The 16,405-nt window shown below is 41.0% G+C and overlaps 1 protein-coding gene across 11 annotated transcripts in view; it reads left to right on the forward strand.

Annotated features, from left to right (window-relative positions):
* NCKAP5 (NCK associated protein 5) overlaps positions 1–16,405 on the forward strand; it is a 1,120,879-nt gene that overhangs the window by 213,875 nt on the left and 890,599 nt on the right. For 10 of the 11 annotated variants that reach the window (XM_051849622.2, XM_051849623.2, XM_051849620.2 and 7 more), the window contains one exon: positions 9,624–9,753. The exons of the other annotated variant lie outside the window; for it this stretch is intronic. In XM_051849622.2, coding sequence (XP_051705582.2) covers positions 9,685–9,753 — 69 coding nt within the window. In that variant the 5' untranslated portion in view covers positions 9,624–9,684. The remainder of the gene's footprint in view (positions 1–9,623; positions 9,754–16,405) is intronic. 11 annotated transcript variants of the gene reach the window in all.

A 16,405-nucleotide genomic window follows, 5' to 3' on the forward strand; every position in this document is an offset into this window, starting at 1 on the left:
GTGTAGCTCTCCACAGCCTGCTTGAAGAAAAAAAATAAGCTTGAACAGAATGTGTTTAGTAGCATGGTCTATAATTCCCCCAGCAGCCCACGTATTTGGATGTTTTTGCTTTTGGCAGTGGAATTTTTCTAATTTAATTAACTCATTAATGTTAGCAGATGACACAGTGTGAAAATTCTTTTCCCTAGCCACTTATCTAAGTATTTTTCCAATCCACTGGGGTTATGTGCACATTTTATTTATTTATTTATAAAATATATTTATGTGTCTTTTTTTTCCTATACTGGCTTTCTCCTTAGGAGTTCACAGGCAATGTGTAAACATTTTAGGTAATGAATTAGAAACCTGTCTTAAAGTGATAAATGCAAAACAGACAGAGGAGGGAAATAAATAGTAGGGAAGTCTTTACAAAGAAAGACTGAGTGAGAAGGAACAGATGGTTGCAGGGTAGTGGCCAGAGCTAAAATACTTGTTCTTGGCCAACCTCCTGCCCATCTCTCTCTTAGCTTGTGGTTCATACACTGTAAAAATGTAGCAATGGTTTCTGCCTGGAAATCAGCTGGCAATACCAGAAGTGACAATAAAAGCAAGTCTTTCAGGATTAGTCCCACTACAAGTGAATCTTCTTTGCTGAATCTTGTACCCATTCATTCATTCACCCATTCATTCATTCACTCACATTTTTATTTTACTGGTCACTATATAAATATCTCCCTCTTAAATTTTAGGCTTCTTTGAAATTTGAGGACTTGCCCTCTCCTCTCCTCTCCTCTCCTCTCCTCTCCTCTCCTCTCCTCTCCTCTCCTCTCCTCTCCTCTTCTCCCCTCCCCTCCCCTCCCCTCCCCTCCGCTCCCCTCCCTTTCCCTTCTTATCAATGACACCTGGCCCCCACACCTAGGCATCCTAATTCATTGGTTCTGGGGATGGGCCTTGGTGATCTCCAGGAGGTCCTACTATGCAGCAGAGTTTGAGAACCATTGCATTTTCAATAGTGATTGTCAACTCTGGCTGCTGTTACCATATTCTGATACTTGGAGATTGGAGTAGAGCTTGGGCATTGGTAAGTTTTCAAAGTTCTCCAGGTGATTCTCAGTTGTAGCCAGCGTGGAGACCCATTGAGTGACCTTGTCAAGCACAGGAAACTTGCTACCCTTTTGATTTGTCCTTGACATGTGGTGTAGTTTCAGTGTGGTTTGTTTCTGCCAAAACACATGTTGGACTGTAACTACCAATGTAATGGTGTTGGAAGATGGTGGGGCCTTTAAGAGGGCTTTGGATCATGGGGACTCTGCTCTTTCAGAGGGATCAATGTAGTTTGCACAAGAGTGGGTGAACTGTCATGAGAACTGGTTGTCATAAGGCATCCTGCCCCCTTTTCCCTACTGTCATTTCACAGGCCCACTTTCCCTTCTGCTTTCCACCATGACCGAGAGCAGCACAAGGTCCTCACCAGAAGCCGACTAAATGTGTCATCTGATTTAGGACTTGTGGCATGCAGAACTATGAGCTAACTTAACCTCTTTTGTTTATAAGTTACCCAGTACCAGCAACAGACAATGGACTAAGATAGCAGGTTCTATTCTGCAGTTGTTCTTTGTGTGCTAGCTTGTGGGAGCCAGTGTTGTGGATGCTTCAGGGAAGATATCACTAAATCTGCCATGTCTGGATGGTTATGAGACTGCAAATGATCATATTTTGGTTGTTTGTTACTTTATGAAGCCAAAAAATCCCTTACATCTAAACATAGAAGGACTTTCTTGAGCATTATCTCACTAGAACCTTAACAGTAACCTGGTGAGAAAGGCCAAAGAAATATAAACTCAGAGGAGTTAGGAATTGTCTCAATTTTCACGGCAAAGAGAACCAAGAAGTTTAATAGATATGAACTTATGAAATCAAATCTTCTGATGCCTAAGTGTGAACTCCTTTGACTTTTTATTTTCTACATTTCTTCTGGCACTGCCATTAATATACCAAAGCAAGGATGGGAAGTAGGGGGACCACAGGGCAGAAATTGGGTGCAGAAAATGATGTTCTATTTGTGTATATCTGAGTGTGTGTGTGACCGTGTGCATGGGAGAGCTTATGCCTTTGAAATTTTATTTACTGGTGCTGTTTAGTTACTGTTTTATGGAAATTATATAGCCTATTAACAAAATCTAGCAGAAAACGGAAATTGCTATTATCTTTAGAAATATCAATGTCTGCCTAGCACTAAAAAGGTCATTACTGTCTTTGAAGGAATTTATTTTTTCCACAAAAGTTTTTTAAGGTCAACTTAGATGCTGTGTAAAATAGTTTCATCAGCTTAAGATATATGTTGGAGGGTAGGGGGAGGGAAGGTTAGTATCAATAATCACCCATCAATAGAAGGATTCTTAATTTCCTGTCTTCATTTAACTCATGACCACTTTTTCTCCCCATGGAGAGAGGGAGAGGATTCCTACCTGTCACTCTGAGGTAGATGTGTGCTCTTTTGTGATCTGAACTGTGAGAAGATATGGAAAATACACACTTTTTTTAAGGATTTGTTTATTTTATTTGAAAGGCAGAGTTATAGAGTCAGAGGGAAGAGAGAGAGAGAGAGAGGGAGAGAGAAAGTTTTCTATCCACTGGTTCATGCCCCAAATGGCCACAATGGTCAGAGCCGAGCCAGTCTGAAGCAAGGTTCATGCGCCAAATGGCCACAATGGTCAGAGCTGAGCCAGTCTGAAGCAAGGAACCAGGAGTTAGTTCTGGGTTTCCCACATGGGTGCAGGGGCCCAAGCACTTGAGCAAATTCCATTGCTTTCCCAGGCCATAACAGAGAGCTGGATCGGAAGTGGAGCAGTTGGGACTCAAACCAGTGATCATCCGGCACCCATATAGGATGCTGGCATTTGCAGGTGGTAGCTTTACCCGCTATTGTCATAGTGCCAGCCCCCACTCCTGCTTTGTAAGGGCAAGTTAGGCCTGACCTAAAGAGTAATATTTAGGTTGCTGATACTTTAAAATCATGATAATGTGTTATCTTGGAGAGTTGGGTTTGAGTGTGTTGTGGTGGATTCATTTCTGGGAGGAGGAGCGTGGTGGGGGCAAGAGGCATGGAGTCACCACACAGACCCCGGGAGTCAGGTGAAAGCAGGCCTGAGGCAAGGAGCCCACAGACTCATTCATTTCAGTTCCTACAGCAGCTTATATAGTCAAGGCAGCCAATCTGGTCAAGGGGCGGTCTATGCCCTAATCAATCACACCCTGTTGCCAGGCAGTTTCTGAAGCCATCCAATCACAGCCTGTTGCCAGGCAGGCTCTGTTGCCAGCGGCCATCTTGGCATGGCTTTCTCATTCCACCACATGAGTGGAAGTATTTGGCTGAAATACTTCCACTGTAACAAATGCATGTAGGATTTCTTTGCTCTTGCTGCCCTGCTCTTTATGTAGTCACAAAGACAACTGTAAACCGTCATTCATTCCTTTACTCAGCAAACAAAAAACTGATCCTCAACAGTCTTCCAGTACCATCTGGGGGAATACAGAACATAAATACTATCCCTGCCCACTCTCCAGGGTTTATTAAAAGAGAATCCAGGGTGTTATTTCAGAAGCCCATAGGGAGGAGTCCAGATATTTCCCAAGGAATGCTGGTACTGGGCCAAAGGTGTCTATGTGGAGTGTGCATCCCACACTGTCAAGCCTGGAAAAGAGAAACTACTCTAGATATTTAAAGCAGAGTGGACTTTAATGCAAGGAATATTTTGAAGGTGTTGGAAGGGTTGGAGGAGCAAAAGGAACAAGGTGGTGGCAGTCATAGATTGGGATGCTATGCCCCTTTTCTTGGCTGAGCTCTGGGAGGAATCATGGAAGTTGCTGCAGCCTGCCATCAGTCATCTGCCTTTGATGTTCCTCTGTCAGAGCCTGAAACAGAATGGCTTCTCCCTTCCTACTGCCTTCTCATCTTCTCCAGCTGCCTTCCACTGGCAGAATCCAATAGCAACCCTCTGGTCAACAAGACGCTATCGTATTATTTGCATCAGTATACTTCAAAAAGTTAGTGGGGCCAGTGTTGTGGTGTAGTGGGTAAAGCTGCTGCCGGTGACACTGGCATCCCTTATAGGTGCTGGTTCATTTCCTGGCTATTTCAGGTCTGGTCTAGCTTCCTGCTAATGGCCTGGGGAAAGCAGCAGAAGATGGCCCAAGTACTAGGGCCCCTGCCACCTGTGTGGAATATTTGGAAGAAGCTCCTGGCTCCTGGTTTTGGCCTGGTCCAGCCTAGGCCTTTGTGGCCATTTAGGGAGTGAATCAGTTGATGGAAGATCTCTCTCTCTCTAACTCTGACTTTCAAATAAAATAAATATTTTTAAAAAGTTAGTGTAAAAATGAAATTAAAAGGTAGGGTTATTTTGGTGCAAAGTTTAAGTCCATGCATAGCTGTTTTCATAGTATGTGTTTTCCATGAACTTATATGCATGTATTTCAAGATTTTTTTGCACCAAAATAAACTAATATTTTAACTTTATTTTCCATGGACTTTTTGAAGCACCATGGTACAAGTGAATATGGAACAGAGTGTAGTGGGGCAAGGTGAGTGGTTTTGGCTGCAAGGCCCACAGTCAAATGACTGGCACAGAGGAAAGGAGCCTGGGAGTAGCTGCTGCCTCTCAAATGTTTCCTTCAGGTTTTTAGACTCAGGAATTTGATTGTTAGTACACTCAGATGTGATCACATTTTAAAAGCTAATTGAAACTGTTAGAGATTGAATTGTCCTTTCCCTGGACAATAATTTAAATATTGAAGCCCTAACCTCCATGTGACTGTTGGAGATACATAATTAAGGTTAATTAGATCAAGAAAGTGGAACTCTAATATGATAGAAGGGGGGTCCTCATAAGAAGAGAAGTCAGAGATGTGTATACACAAAGGCCGCAAGAGGACACAGCTAGAAGATAACCATCTGCAAGCCATGGAGAAAGACATCACCAGGAACCTGTCATTACCTTAAACTTGGACTCCCAGCTTCCAGAATCATAAATAAATAAGTCTCTCTTATTTAATCCATCCTGCATGTGTTATCCTGTTATGGCAACCAGGGCTAACAAATACACTAATCACATACATCAGTAAAGAGCATAAAGAATCAAACACTAAGCTTCAGCTTTGTTCTAAAAGTATGACTTCCCCAAAGATTATTTGCTTATATTCTATAGTCAGTGCAATATTCTTCTGTAAGTAAAACCACTTGGAACTCAAATAAGATTGGAAGGCTGCTTGATGGCAGTGGTCTGAGTGAGTCAAGTTAGTGGATGGTACAGATGACCCATGGCATTACAAGCATTGTTGGAATCTGATCTTTTCATTTCCTTTCTATACCTGCAGCCTCTGCTGGATGAGTATGGGCACTCTCTCTCTCCCAGCAGTGCCAGTGATGGAGTATACCAGCCTTCCTGACTCTTCCTTTGTTGGCCATTCCCTTTTTTGTATTGTTATATCCTGTTGCCATTTTTGTTTATTTTCAGTGGCCTTTCTTTGTTCTATTTGGATAACTGTACTGTGGTCCTTTCCATGGTTGTTTTGTGTTTATTTTTTAATATAGGCATTCTTGGGGTCAGGGAATTCTGTACATTTTAATATTTGGTCAGGATGCACTGCCACAGCTGTACTCCTTATTGCCATTGTCAATCCTGATGGCAGTGTTCCTTTGTGATCGACCAATACTTGTACCCTATGATTGGCCAGTACCTGCAGTAATGCTATTGTACATATTGAATTGAATATCATCTCTGCCTACATTATTGGCACCATAAAGTATGACAGGAATTGACCAAGTCAGTCAGTTTAATCTTCTTTCCACTTAGGATCTGATCTATTCATTTCTCCCTCTGTACTTGCAGCCTCTTTTGGGTGTGTATGGACACTCTGTCTTCTAGTAGTGCCAGAGATGGGGTATACCAGCCTTCCTGGTAGACAAAGCCATTTGGCAGCTGTCAAAGAGGTCTGCATTTCCCCAAATGCCATCCTCATCAGACCATAATGGAGCATGAAATCTAGTAGCTAGAATTGCTTTTAATTACTTTAATCATATACACCATAAGAACTTATCACTATATCTAGTGTTTAAATCTTATCTATTATGCAGCAATCACTGGCAAACTCTTAAAATCAGTTGTCTCTTTGATCATCACAACAACCCTACCGGGTAAAAGGCCCTGCTATTAATGCCATTTTATAGATTAATCAACTGCAGCTTAATAGCTTAAAGGATTTATTTTAAGGTTCTCAGCTAGTAAAGATTAAATTGGGGATTCAAGCTCTTAGATTAATCTTTTTGTTTAGAATAACATCCAAAATCGTTTACCTGGTCTACAACTCAGCACATTCCTCACACATTCTCTCCCCAGCTCTTTTAGTTTCTAAGAAACTGGTCTCCTGTTCTAGGGCAGGCAAAGCTCTTTTCCAGTTTCTTCCCAGCTGAAAAGCTGGTCTCTCTACCTGCAATGATCTTTATCTATCTTTCTACATGACTGGCTCCTATTCTAGTCATTATATCCAAAAAATTTCCCTGTCCCTATGTGTGATACTCTGTCATACCACCTACTGGGGGTTATTTTCTTCATATAGGTACCTACTACAATTTGGAGTTATTTTATTGCTTGCTTACCAATTTTACATATACCTCTTCTAAAATGTAAGCTCAGAGAAGGTAGAGACCTCATCTTTCTTGTGTGTGGCTGTATCACCAACATAGAAGGATTGGTTGTTCCATACAGTAGGCACTCAATGCATATGTGTTAGAGTCCAAAGGATAATCTATTATGATCTGTCAAACCCCATGCTCTTTTTGATTAAGATTTAGGGGGCATGTTTTTGATGAAGGAGGGACATGGGGACCTGACTAGTCTCTCTAGCTTGATTCGTCATTGTAAAAGGTATTCTGAGCTACTGGTAAATACAGTCACTGGGAGGAGAAAGAAGGTGCAAAATCAATAGGAACATCTAAAAATAGGAAAGGCAAGCCCTCAAAGCAATTCCAGTTGACTAATGATTTGGCTTTTAGAAATAATACAGGAGTAGGTTTTTTCTTTTCCTGAAAAACACTGTCTAAAGTTTGCTTATTTTTAGCTTCTAGCCCTTGCCAATAGGCATGTATTAAGAATTTATTACATGGGGGCTGGTACTGTGGTGTAGTGGGTAAAACTGCTGCCTGTGTGGTTGGCATCCCATTTAGACGTTAGTTCGAGTCCCGGCTTCTCCACTTCTGACCCAGCTCCCTGGTAATGGTCTGGGAAAGTAGTGGAGGATGGCCAAAGTGCTTGGGAACCTGCACCAATGTGAGACCTGGAAGAATCTCCTGGCTGCTTTGGATCAGCCCAGCTCCAGCTGTTGCAGCCATCTGGGGAGTGAACCAGCAGATGGATGTTCTTGCTCTCTCTCACTGTAACTCTGCCTTTCGAATAATAAATAAATAAATCTTTAACGAAAAAGAATTTACTACAGGTTAAATATTCTTAATCCAAAAATCTGAAATGCTGCAAAATCTGAAACTTTTTGAATGCTGACATAATGCCACAAATGGAAAATTCTATACCATGAAACTCAATTTTATATACAAAATCATTTTACACAGTCCACTAAATTACCCTTCAGCTATGTGTGGCGTATATGTGAATTACAAATGAGTTTTGTATGTAGACTGGGTCCCATCCCCAAGATATCTCATTATACACACACACACACACACACACACAATTTTTTTAAAAAATCTCCCAAGATGTTAAACCTAAAACATTTATGTTTGCAAGCATTTCAGATAAGATACTCAACCTGTATATTTAAAGAATAAATATATACAATATTAATATATAATATATTTTATTAATATTATTAATGTCAACATTAATATTATCAATATATTAATATTATTGATGATGTATCATTGATATAATATATAATAATATATATTAATACATATATATAATATTAATAAGGCAAGTCCCTGAGGACCACTATGAACATTGGGGGAAAAAGGAATCATTACCAAACCTGGTTGTCTAGGAAGGTCTCATGAAGAGATGGGACCTGAGCCAGGCAGTAGAGCAAGCAGAGTGAGTGAAGTAGAGGTGAGAGGATGACCAAAAGCATGCATGGCCTCACTCTCACTGAGGGTGCTTGAAAATTATCAAAAAATTGTTGATAGGAAATAGACCATTGACATGATGTTGAAAAATTTGGATTTTATCCTCAGTTCTGTTTGGACCACTGGGAGTTTCACAGTGGAACAGTGATACCTTAAAATTAGTGTTCCCAAAGGTTGATAGATGGAATAATTAATATAGAGGATGGAGTCTAAGAATGGAAAACAAGCCCATTCATTTCCCATGATTGACAGTAATTTTTGCATCCCCTGTCTTGAATACAGCTGTGTCAACTCTCTTGATGGAGGAAACCAAGAGAAACAGGCCACGTGCTGTGGGCTGTGAGGTCGAGCTTGCTTGATCCATGACAAACTTGCAACAATAGATGATTTATAAAACACTGATTGTTAGAGTATCTTATGAATTTCAGCTCTTCCATATCAGTAGTACTCTGGCTATATTTGTTTATGGGAATTATCAGCGATTTCTGAGCCTGAGTGCCTTCTGAATCATCAATAGCATATTGAGTGATGTTGACTAAAATTTAAGGTGAATTATTTTAAATTTAATCTCTGGATAGTTATAACTTACACACATACATTGTAACTTATTGCCTCCAATTCATACATCATTTTATTGCCTTCTGCATACATCATTTTATTGCCATTGTTATTTTGTAATAGTTGGAAAAAATAATGTTTCAGAGAGGATAAATGACTTGTCCACAGGTTGCTTAACTAATAGGTAAAAAAGCCTAAGCTCAAACTCATTTCTTTTATTTCAAGTCTTTTATATCTTGCTTAAAATTGGAAACTAGCACTTAAAACATATGCTGAATCCTTATTGACCAGAATACTTAATCATTCTTGAACAAGCAATCACAGTGGAGTGCAGGGATGAACTCTATCTGATACAGTAAAATGCATTTATTCTATAAATAACCATTAACAATAATGACATCATCTACTATTCCTTCTGAGTCAGTCTGCCCCTAAAGGAATGTCTCTTACAATGTCCCTCAAATATTTTTAAATTACATATTTTAAATTAAATATTGACAATCATGTTCATGTTTAAGTTTCTCCTCACTGGGCTTTGGGCTCAATAACTCTTGGTTATGGAGCGTGGCTTTGTCAGATTGATCTCTTGGAATTTGCAGACAGCATCTATGTGCACAGGAACAGAATGATTCTGGCTGATAGAGAGAGGACGGGTATGGAGCAAGTGTGGCATGAAACGGACTGTTTGCTTTTTTCCACAGTCTGCTGATTCGACCTGCAAACCCATTCCCCAACTCCATTAGTAAAACCTATAAAAACACAGGGGCCTCCATAAAGACAACTCTGACGTTTGCAACCCAGAGAGGCCTTTGGAACTGAGAGAGCCCAGTCCTACAGTTATTATCTGGGTCTGGATATTTTTTGGCTCTAACACTTGTTTTTGGATAGAAAGTTTAAAAACAAGGGTCTAAACACTGTGCACTTGGATAGTAAAACACATGTTCACTTTTTGCAGTGACTCTGGAAATAGACGGGGGATTCTTATAAATCACAAAGGAAAATAAATAACTTCACCCATGGAGGGAAAGAGGCAGCTCGAGAAAAGGGACTTTGGAAAAAGGCTGTCTCTAGACAGCAGTCTTGTGGTGAGTACTAAATATTCATTTACCACTCTATATGTTTTGGCTTAAAGTGCATTATTCTTTGACTATTATTTCCTGAAACCTGTGCTTTTGAAACCTCTATTCCAGTTACCCCATTAGCAACATCCCCTGGGATTTAGTTTCATTTATTTTTCACAAACTCAAAAGCCAGCGAATTATTGGAATGTTTGTGTAGTGTCTTAATAGGCAAATGTCATAATCTGTCAACATTATGTATAATTACATTAAGCCCAGCTCAAGTATACTCTAGCCTATACAAAAACACTACTGTATAACTGATGCCAAATGCCAAGCCTATATATACGAGTAGTTTTTCCAGCACCAATTTATCTTAACTTTGGGGGTAAGTTGAACAAGAATCCAATACAGCTTCAAATATTGACAAGCCAAGAAGCTCTCTGAGATCTTCTTAGGTATGTAAATTAGGTCAGCTGTTCATAAACTTTCTAAGAGCTTTAATGTTGACAAACATCATTCTTAACAACCTGGTTTGGTTTGACTTTGGTTATGAGAATCTGACTAGAAGGTAACAGAATGAGTCACTGCTTTCAGAAAGTTGACTATTGTTTCAGTTTCTGAGCTAATGTGTGGGTCACCTTTTTCTTCTATAATGCATGTGAACAGAACAAGAAGTCAAACAGGCCAGTCACTCTTTCTCTTTTGCTCATCTCCTGATATAGACTTAGCTTAGTTCCTTCTTTTATATGTTTTTTGGGTATGTGCTTTATTAATTTGTGTGCTCTAAATATCTGACCCAGAGTATGGTACAGAATAGGTGTTCAAAAATATTTATTGGATTTATGTATCAGTTGTGTCTTCCAAATTCTGCAGCTACAAATCTTGCTTGGTGGTGTACAGATTAGCTAGTTAGCACATACTGCTGGGGCTTCACCTCACTGTGAAGCTGTTCATAGATGTGAGTTTATGGGAATAGAGGAAGGATTGCACTAAGCTTGTGTGTCGTGTTCTTCCCTTATAATTCAGAATCAATGTCTGCATCTGTACGACTTCTGCATTGACTGGCATACCTTCAGATGCTGCGGACCTTGGTAGTATTTTAAGCTTTCTATCAAGTGGAGGTGAATGTGACCCTCATTTATCTCCTAGTGAAAGTGTGTGTGTGTGTGCATATGTGTGTGTGTGTGTGTGTTTAGATGTCTTCTTCTTTTTCAACTTTTAAGGAAACTTGGGATTTAGATAATTTCTCAGCCTCTCCTTTGCTGAAGAAAAACGCTTCTTACATATCAACATGCTGGTAGGATCTGTCTCAGGCTTAGCAAGAGGGTAGACACAGCCATGTGGTATGATGTGAACAGTTCAAGAAAGATTCTCTGAACCCAGAAATATCGTCCTTGTCAAGTTGGTCCCCAAAGCCACAGATTTCTGCTTTAGATTTCAACTAATATGCAATGCCCCCTGTAGGCAAACACACTAAGCTATTGTCTTTCAATAATTCATAGTAGCACTCATTAATAAAAAGCCCAGGATCATTGCTAAGTATCAGCTGGATGAGCAGAAAGCATTGAGGGAATTGGTAAACAGGAAGATGCGGGACACAGAGCACAGTGCTGGGAATTCTGGGCTGGGGGCAGGGACATGGCGGGGAGGGCAGGACCAGGCAGCCTTCCATGAGACTGTAGGATACCTGGACACCAAAGATAGAGGGAACAGTCTCAGTGAAAGCTTTGCTCACATTTAAATTTTGTCTAGAGATAGTTTGAATATGGACATGACTAAAACCCTGCCGTGGTACCAGTGCTAGTTGAAACCCAGAGGTAAGCTTGCATTCCTATTGGCATGTGGCTCTGTCCTAACACTGTGGAGGGCTATGAGTCTGTCTCCTAACTTACTGACGTAGGAGAAGACTGTGAAAATAAGAATTTGGTGCTTGGCACCACCTGAGAGGCTTGATTATGTTAAATCTGCCTGTACTGTGATCGAGGGAGTTTTCCCACTGGAGAAATACTTTCCCTGTTTCCTGGAGGCAGATGAAGTGTTACATGTACATGGCCAGATTGGGAAAGTCCTGAAAAAGAGAGCTCTCTTCTATGACTCCATATATAGGGGTGTTTGAGTGCTGCTAAGTATACCACCAAGGCCACGTGACTATGATTTTGCTCTTGGTTTTAGCATTTTGTTCTCTCCTTTGGATAAGATGTTTCTGCTAGTGTAATGATGGCAAGAGTTGGTTCTTTGGAACTGGGATCCATTGTGACTGCCTTGAATAAACTCTGTTACTGTCAAGCACCAGGCTGCACTGGGGATGAGGTCAAAAGTGAGTGGAGGATGTGAACCCAAGACATTGCATTACTCGTGGCTACATGCTGAAACCACAGACACCTAGGCCAGAAGCAGACAGGGAACATTTCAGATAAGGACTGATGTGTAAGATGAGGAAAATAATGGACCAGGTAATACATCACACTCTTCATTCATGGGGCATGTTGTTCCATTTGACCTGAATTTTTTCTGTCATAGAATGCGAAAGTGGGAATGGGTGTTGAAGGCCCCTCACTTGCAGAAGGAGTAGTTAAGACCCAGAGAAGTTAGCTGCTCTGCCTGAGGTCACACAGCTAGGACAAGAGTAGAATATGGATCTCTTTCCTGTCACTTTCTCTTTCATTGTATAGTGTGGCAGGAAGTGATGTCCTTTTGACAAACTGAATAGAAGAAAGAGAAACATATTAAATTCCTAAGCCTTGAAATTCCAGCAGTAATCGTTATGACCTATATTTTTGAGAGTTAGCAGGCCCAGGGGTAATTTCCACTTTCAGATTTTACAGGGGAAAAGTTCCTCATAATGGACTGTAAGAATAAGGAACTATTAACTTCATTACACTTTTTATTTTACATAATCAAATCATGAAGTGTCGAGCAGAAATTATAGCTCCCTTGCAACAGCTTTCACATTTTGGGCCTGGAGAAACCTTAGGATAAAGAAACATACAGCAGAAGGACCGCAAAGGAAAAAAAAAGACTTCAGCTTGGGAAAATGAGTTTGTGATGCTTGGTCACAGTTTTGCTTTCAGGACATGGCAAGAGGGAGAGTTTCAGAGAGAGAGAGAGAGGGGGAGAGAGAAGGAAAGAGATAAAGAGAAAGAGAGAAACGTGCATACATGTATGCCATGGTAACACTGAGATATTCTTTGATGTTGAGAATTTTTTTACTTTATAAATCACTCTTTTTAAAATGACAGGTAAGTGAAACCAAAATGAGAAATGTGTTTCAATGTGTGTGGGGGGTTGAGGGGAGAGTCTAGGGAGCAAGACAAGTGACTACAAGTTTGCCTTCATCAGCAGGAGTGTGTCAAGTAGCCATATATTCACAGCAAGTACAGTCTTCTCTCTGATAACAATAAAAATCTCCCCAGAAATCGAGGCCTCTTCTTGACCCAAAACCATTCAGCCCTCCCCAGGATGCTTTTTGATCAGAAAAAGTGAGCATTTCACACTGTGCTTTTTTATTTGCAAGGATCATTCCGGGGCTGCTCATATAGCTGTTTGACACTTGTAGCTATGATAGTGTTTAGCTGATGAGAAGGCTGGGGAATGAACTAACTTTCATACCAGCTCACATTTCCTTAGCAAACATTATCTTTTAATTTGTTGGAAAATGCTTTTTGCTTTTGAGTACAGATAGGAATAACAGTTTCTTAATTCTCTCTTAGTACCCTTGTTTTTTTCTCCCCCACCAAATGGAGACAACATGTTGCATATACTAGATCTTGGATTCTGACAGCACTATGGTTTTTGAAAATCACAGGGGCAGAAATGGTGCTACACATGTCTGTCATTTTATCCTTCCGCTTCCTGGCATCTAAATCATTATAGTCATCATGTCTTCTACCACATGCAGTAACAAGTGAATGAGCAAGTGGCATTGAAAACCTGCTATTTTCCATTTTCCCTTCCAGATTGACTCTGCATCTTTCTCTACTTGGCTGTGCTCCCTTGGAAGATGTGCCACATAGATCTTGGGAAAACAATCACTTGCCTTGTGGCATCTGGTTAGGTTTGGCCAATGGGAGGAAGTAGCAGGGGATCAGTGGTCCCAGCATTTGTTTCTGTGCTCTGTCTCTTGCCTGGTCATGGACCACAATGAGTTGGTTTTTTCACCTAAGGTTGTAGATTTTGCTGGAAAAGCCTCTCCTGCAACTCTAACTGCAGTCATCCCCTCCACTCTCTCTCTCTCTGGCACTTTTTATCTCTCTGTGCACCTTCTGGCCTCTGTGTAGTATGGGCTGCTAGCCCATCTCTTCATGATTCCCCTTAGCTTTGCCCACAATTTATCAAACTCTCTTTAGTAGAGGATTTGCATGTGCCACCTGTTTCCTGCATGATCCCCCACTCCCCCTGCCCTGGCTGAAGCAAGGAGGTATGCTTCCATGAAGGCTAATCTCTTAAGCAGGAAAAGTAACATAAAGTGGAGATAGGCAATGTGGCAACCACAGTAATAGCAGTGGAGATCACTGTGGGATGAAGTGAGGAGGTGCTAGTGGGAGCTTTGGTTAGAGCTGTGCTTTGAAGCAATGGAGATGACTTGGTCATCAAGGTTTGAGTTAGGAGAGAAGAATGAGGCAAGCCAAGGACACTGTCCTGCATTTTCTGGGGACAACTCAGGTCATTGCTGATTTTGTTTCTTCTAAGGAAACTTCTTTCTCATATAGAATTAAAATCCCTACAGATTTATCTTCAGTTATTTTCCTTATTTAGTGATGAGAAGTAATCCTACCGAGGGTCAGCAAACTTTCTGTTAAAGATCCAGAGAGTAAACATTTCATCTTAGCAGGCCACATGGGGAGCTGCAACCACTTAGCTCTACTGCTGTAGCAGGAAGGCAGTCACTGACAATACAGGAACAAATGTGTGTGGCTGTGTTCCAGTAACACTTTATTTACAAGGGCAGGCAGCAGGCAGAATTCTCAAGGACATCTGCACACAAAAGAGCAGTGAGAAATTGGAAAGCCCAGGTTTACCATTCCTGAGTGTGGTTTGTGTTCACCCTAAGTACATGCAATTCACAAGGCAGGAAGGGGAGCAGAGTGAGGCTGTCATGCAAAAGTACATATACCCAGTGGCAAGAAAGAGCGTAATAGAAAATACTTGCTAAATATTTGGACATGCAGGATGTCCAAATTCATTGGGAATTTTTCTAGGTGTAAAATAGGGATATTGTTAGAATTGTTCAATGCAGCCTGCCGGCTGTAATTATAGTCATGTGCCACTTAATGATGGAGATACAGTCAGGGAAATGTGTTGTTAAGTGATTTGGTCATTGTGCAAACATCACAGAATATACTTGCATTGGATGGTCAATGTCAGTCACAGGCTGTGACCTCTTGATGCAATCAAGAGACAGTAAACACCAGATGCAAGAGGCTGCTGCCAGCGTAACAGCATCCTGTTTCACAGTAAACTGTTATCTTTAGTAAGTAGAAGGAGCACACTCTAAAATAATGATAACAAGTATAGCGTGATAAATACATAAACCAAGAGCATAATCATTAACTATCATCAAATATTATGTGCTCTACAAAATCACATGTACTATATATGGCTGGCAACACAGTAGTAGATTTGTTGACACCAGCATCACTATACACATGTGAGTAATGCATCACTCTACAACATTATGCTGGCTGCATCACTAGGTGACAGGAAGTTTTCTGCTCCACTGTAATCTTATGGGACCATTCTTAGGTTTACAGCCCATTGCTGACTGAAGTGGCATTATGATGTGCGACTCCACTGAGAAAAAAATTGTTTTGCATTGCTTCAAGCATAACTAGTAATCTCTTGAATCTAGTATTACTCTCATTAGATTCCTCTCACCATGCAGAGGCCTTACAGAGCACAAAACACCAAGCTTCTAGGGAAGGTTTCCAGCTACTCAAATCCCAGCTCCCTGGACCACTTTTATAGAAGGAAGCGTGTGTGTGATGTACTGTTTATTCAGTGCCTCTGGCCTGTGGGAAAAGCCCAGTTGTCCTCTGGGAAGCTTGAACTTTGTTCTCTGACATCAAGATAGCTCTGAGATTTTCCAGATGAGTGTTGTGAAGGATCAGAGAAAGACATGGAGGTTTCCAGTTCCCCCAACTGCTTCAGCCCTTTAGCAGGGCTGTTCTCTGTGCTGTCTCCTAGATGTACTAAGAAAAGAGCTCATTGCCATCAGCCAGGTGTTTGGATGTCTGAGGACTCAGAAAGCTATTTTCAGGAAAAAGCAACAAGTGGAGAATGGACAGCTGTGGCCTAAGTTATAGTAACTTTTCCAAAGTGTTATGGTGAATCTTTGGCTATGTCCCCTGGGAATGGGCAACCGTAGAGCTGGAAACATGTCAGGCCCTTAGATGCACATTTATTTATTCAGTGAGTCTAACCACCAGCTTACTTCAGCCCATTGTGGCACCTTGGAAAATGCTGGAGAAGTACCCTGCCTACCTGCCTTCCAGAAATGCAGATCTCAGGGCACCATAGGTTTATTTGGGGCAGACAGGAGGGGCTGGGCCAGGGAGACACCAGTCACAAGAGATAGGTGCTAAGATACTTGAAGAGGCTCTGGAAGAACAAGAAGAGAGCAGAACTTGACCATGATGCTTGGAGGGAGGGTGGAGACTTATGGCCATGCTGGTGCTAA

Source organism: Oryctolagus cuniculus, chromosome 3 (assembly GCF_964237555.1).
Source record: "Oryctolagus cuniculus chromosome 3, mOryCun1.1, whole genome shotgun sequence".
NCBI lineage: Eukaryota > Metazoa > Chordata > Mammalia > Lagomorpha > Leporidae > Oryctolagus > Oryctolagus cuniculus.